The 5,373-nt window shown below is 36.4% G+C and overlaps 1 protein-coding gene across 1 annotated transcript; it reads right to left on the bottom strand.

The window, feature by feature from the left end:
- Positions 1-3,402: 3,402 nt before the first annotated feature.
- On the bottom strand, positions 3,403-4,530 carry LOC148954413 (uncharacterized). The gene has a single exon (XM_089086265.1). The coding sequence runs from the start codon at positions 4,528-4,530 to the stop codon at positions 3,403-3,405; it is 1,128 nt and encodes a 375-aa protein (XP_088942391.1).
- Between the last annotated feature and the right edge of the window lie 843 nt (positions 4,531-5,373).

The raw sequence follows: 5,373 nt of genomic DNA, 5'->3' as shown, positions 1-5,373 counted from the left end.
TTTTTTCACTCATCAATGTGCTAAGATCTTACATCTTTTGTCAGAAAACGCTTAAAAGTGAAATCTTTGAACAAAGATCTTACACCTTTGGTCGTTTTTGTGCAAACGTCTTTCATCATTCTGCTCTGATCAGCGGTCTGACAACAGTGATGAGTAGATCATCAAAGTTCCCTCATCATTGTTCTATATGGCAGAAAGATGGCGTCTTTCACGTATTTTGCCAACATCAGCGAGCTGTAAGATCTTAGAAGAAAGATGAGTTGAAAAACGATAATCTTTGCAGAAAGATGTAAGATCTTAGTGCTAAAAAATGGGCCTATTATGTAAACTGGCGATCTTTCTCCTTAAAAAATGAATTATCGGTTTTTCACACTAATTTAAGACGTATATGGCTGTGTAAGTTTGCACTTGACCAATTTAATGAATTAGTTTTCATTTTAGGTTTCCTTGGTACTTTAAGGGGAAGGGTGTATTTCATGTAAGAGGAAATTTTCACGGAGGAGTTTCCTGTGAGGGGGGGGGAATACTTCATGGAGAGTGAACCAGATTTACTGGCATTATTTGAAAAACAATCAGAAATTAAATAAAAAAAACAAGTTTTTTTAACTTAAAGTTAGGAGCAACATTAAAACTCAAAACGAACAGAAATCGTTACATACATGAAGGGGTTGCCCCCTCCCCAATACCTTGCTCTTTATGCTAAAGCTTGACTGTTTGTCCCATTTTTTTTTTAAACTGCTACTGAAACAAAGAGGCCATTTAATTAGAATAGGAAGCTTCTTTAAAAGTGCTAAAGGCTATAGCTTAAGGAGCAACGTATTGAGGAGGGGGACAACCCCTTCATATGCAGAATAGTTGCTGTTTGTTTTGTGTTTTACTGTTGCTCCTCACTTTCAATTAAAAAAAAAAGTGTTTTTTTATTTGATTATAGAAAGAATAGATTATCTTAGGCCAGTATCCTGTAGACATGAACAAACAGAATAATTAGTGAGATTCAACTATTTTCAATAAAATCAAATGGTTTATTATTCAGTACCACTAGAACCTTAAAAAATATCTTTCCTCTATCTATCCTGTAGACTTGCACAATCTTTATAATGCCTGTTTATTGGTTGACATTAATTTCTCAGTTCTTTTCTTGTTGAATAGGTTTTATCAGGGGTATCCTTTAGTAGACCAAACTTTTGAGACGCGTCTTCCTCTATCTCTCCTATATGAGGGTCCTCTGGCAATAATTCACATTCAGGAATGAGTATTCAGTTTATACTTTGAACTCAACTTCTTAGCTTTTTCTCAGTAGAATAATATTTACCAGGGGAATCCTTTAGACAAACCTTTAGCAGTGGAGATTTTCCCTCTCTCTCTCTCTCTTGTTCTGGTGAGATAGTAATAGTTCACATTCTTGAGGAGTCACTCTGTTTATAGGTAAATATCAACTTTTAAGCTCTTATTTTGATGAATAGAATGTACCAGGGGTATTTTTTAAGACCAATACTGGAGGATGGGGCTCCCTCTATCTCCCTTGTGTGCAGGTGTGATCATAATGGTTCGCAGTCACAAGGTGCCACCCTGCTTATGCTTTTATATTAACTCCTCAGTTCTTCTTCTGTACAATATAATCAACCACAGAGATTTTACCACATTTCAAAAAGCCTTTGTTAGCTGTGCAAATGCTTCTTATCATAAAAGAGTACAAGAAGCTGTGAAAAAACACCAAGCTGTGAAACAGAAAAACAAGGTTTCAAGTTGTAGACATTGGTACAAACAATGTTGTCTTCATAAAAACCACAGTAAGTAGGCTTTTATAGGAAATGACTAATTTAGGTTTCTTTTGCCTACAATACAGAAAAAAGATAGGAGAAAGATAAAGTGTCATTCAGGACCAAGGAACCTTTAGAAGAAAATTCTAAGGTATTATATTTTGCTGGGTTAGATGTATCTAGAGCTTTTGACCTGGGTGTACTTCTGCATATCTTATTGACGGCTTATAAGCGTGGAGTTAATATTTCTGTCATCAAATCTATATGCCTACGTGATATGTATAAAAAGCTAAATGCCAGAGTTAAGGTCACCATCTCACCTGGTATAGCAGAACTTACTCCTTAAATTCAAGTAAAAAAGGGTATTAGACAGGGTGCTGTTAGTTCTCTGCCCCTATTTAATAATACTGTCATTGTGCCACAACAGAATGTTCTATCCACATGTATTTTTAAAGGTATTAATGTTTTATTTATTTATTTATTTATTAATCCACATAACGGTAAGCTAAAAAGCTTGTCGTACTAATACAATATATAATAAAATGAAAGGCAACACAAAGGTCTAAACTGAAAAGGCACTTGTGTAAAACTGGCTATCAACCAACATATTCTTAAACGATTCAACTGATCCGGCTTCAGCAACTTCTGGCGGTAAATTATTCCAAGAGTCTGTGACCCTTTTAACAAATGAATTTTGTCCAATTTTCCTGTGGGTTCTTGGTGGGTAAATTTTATAAGGATGCTGTCGTGTCAAGTGGTAGTGGCTGAATTCGAAAAATTTTCCTACCTCAATATCGTCCACGCCTTTGATTATTTTGAATGGTGTTTATGAGGTCGGTACGGCGACGTCGGAAATGCAGTGAAGGAAGTTGGAGCCTAGTTAGTCTTTGTGCGTAAGGAAGGTGTTTCAAATAAGGGATCATTTTTGTCGCCCGCCTCTGAATCTTTTCAACTTGGTGCTTGTCTGTTACATTCAGAGGAAACCAAACAGAAGTATTATATTCAACAACTGGCCAAACAAATGATTTATAAAGTAACATAAAATTCTTAAGATTAAACTTCCTGAAATTCCATTTTAAAATGAGGAGTTGGTAATTTGTATTTCTTACTACAGTCAAAACATGTCTATCAAATTTTAAATGTGTATCAAAGTGAACACCGAGGTCGCGTACAAATTCTTCTGATGGTATCTGTGAGCCAGATAGGGAGTATGCACGGCTGGGCTGATTTTTATTCCCGTAATGAAGCACTGCACATTTTGATGCATTTAAAAACATCGAATTAGACTCGCACCATCGTGTTATTGAATCAAGATCTTCTTGAAGCATAGGCTCATCATTGGTAGTTAGTATTGGTTGGTAAATTTTAGCATCATCAGCAAACAACTTCACTGACGAATGACGAACACAAGATGGTAAATCATTGATGAAAATACAGAGGAGTATAGGGCCCAAGCAACTACCCTGGGGTACCCCACTCAGGACATCAATTGATTGAGATGCTGCTTCACCGACAACCACCTGCTGAGACCTACCACGCAAATAATCAGCAATCCAATCAACAGTTCTTACAGCAATATTATAGAGTTGACATTTTTCAACTAGTTGTGACATTGAAACTTTGTCAAAAGCTTTGGCGAAGTCTATGTAAATGCAATCAAACAGTATACCAAGATCAGCATAATGCTGAAAATCAACAATAACTTCCAGAAGTTGAGTGTTGCAAGACCTTCTCTTTTATGAAAACCATGCTGGGCAGGATTCCAAAGATTATTTTCATCAAAATAAGTTTGGATTCTTGCAACAATCAGCTTTTCCATAACCTGGCAAAATATAGATGTGATGGAGATCAGACAGTAATTTTTAAAATCTGATTTTAGACCAGCTTTGTGTAGGGGTTTAACTATTGCTTTCTTCCAACCTGAGGGACAGGTACCTGTTGCCAAGGAATGATTGTACAGAAACGAAAGTGGTTGTGCAATTACATCAGCAATCTGTATTATCATAGTGTTAGGAAATCCATCTATATCTGGGGACTTAGATGTATCAAGATTTTTAAGTATTTGATGAACCTCTGCAACACTAAAGTCTATATCATTACATGATAAAGTCCCACTTTGTATTCCCTGAACTAAATCTTGGTCATGATGTGTCTGGTTAGGTGTAACAAAAACTGATGCAAAAGTTTCATTAAATATGCATGCTTTATCAAAATCGTCATCAATTTTTTGTTGTGTAACCGGATGCGTGAATATGCAGTTACTCGGTGAAAAGTTTGCCTTGTTTCTATTTACATATTTCCAAAACTGATTTGGGCAAGTTTTGCTCAACTGAATAATGTGTGATTCCAGTACTTCCCTATTCGCTCTTAACAACTTTGTGGCCCTGTTCCTAGCACGTTTATACAATGACCATGTGTCATCATCCTGATTCATAGAACTTGGTTTTTGCGAAATCTTTTGTTCAATTTTTAGTTTAGTGTAAGATCTCCAAAGATGATTTTTTTCCCGGATCGACTTGAGTATATGTCTAGGTAGTTTTGGTCTCTTCCTTTGGCCAGAATGTTTTTTAATCAAAGGAACAAATCTATCCCTACATTCTATCAATGCCTGTTTAAAAAATTCAAATGCAACGTCAGGCGCCACTTTTCCTTTCTGCAGCTCATCCGTGATATTCAAAGACACAAGGAATTCCCTCATTGACTGATAATCAGCCCTAGCATAATCATACCTACGAGAATCAGTATTTTCTCGCTGGACAAACGTATTCATAGTAATTTGAATTACAGAATGGTCACTTTTTCCTAGTGGAGAAAACATTTCCAAGCCTAAAATATCATCAACATGTTTCGTAATTACTAAATCCAATATTGAGGGAATAGAATCGCCTCTTGCCCGTGTGGGGCTATTTACATGTTGGTGCAAAAACAAATCATCAAGTCTATCTAAAAAAGTCTGTTCATATGATTCACCTGGCTGACTTGTGCTCAGCGTCTGCCAATAGGTAACTAGTTTTGCTAGGTAACTATGTGGATGTCATCCTTGATATTAGTAGAACAGAATTGGAATTGACGAAAATTTTCGAATTCCTGATAGGGAGTATAAACGTATTGGTCTTTGATTTAATGAGAGTAAGACTGAGTTCCTGGTGTTCAATCACTGTTCAGATTGCCCAACAAATGTTCAGTTAGGTGAACATGTTATTAAAGCACAAGATACGCTGACATATCTTGGTGTACCAATTGGGTCAAATCTTCGGGCCATGCATCAACTTCTAAAAGATTTTTTTGCCAGAAAATCTAGGTATGTGTAAGGTTTACTAGTTGCATTAACATTTAAATTTCACCGCCTTATCTCAGCTGGCGTTTATAATGCATTTGCTGTTCCGCATCTACTCACCCTTGCACCATTTTGGTCTCTTCTTACTGCTTCAGATATTAAGTATATGGACATGTTTCTACAAGTATGCAAAATATTTGCTACAGCTCCCTCTCTGGACTAACAACAGCTCCCTATCCTTGCAGTACAAAGTTGCTAGTCCAGTGTCTGCAGTCCAGAAAAGAAATGAGAGATATAACAGGCACATTATTGGTGAAAGCACCTATGAAATTGTAC

Source organism: Artemia sp. Qi Xiang Cuo, chromosome 3 (genome assembly GCF_049724085.1).
Source record: "Artemia sp. Qi Xiang Cuo chromosome 3, ASM4972408v1, whole genome shotgun sequence".
In the NCBI taxonomy this organism is placed as follows: domain Eukaryota; kingdom Metazoa; phylum Arthropoda; class Branchiopoda; order Anostraca; family Artemiidae; genus Artemia; species Artemia sp. Qi Xiang Cuo.
Note: the sequence above shows the minus strand (reverse complement) of the source record. Positions and strands in the feature narration are given on the sequence as shown.

What these genes read in the sequence shown, in the direction of transcription:
- LOC148954413 (XM_089086265.1), bottom strand. Translation starts at nt 4,530, where the DNA reads ATGAATACGTTTGTCCAGCGAGAAAATACTGATTCTCGTAGGTATGAT.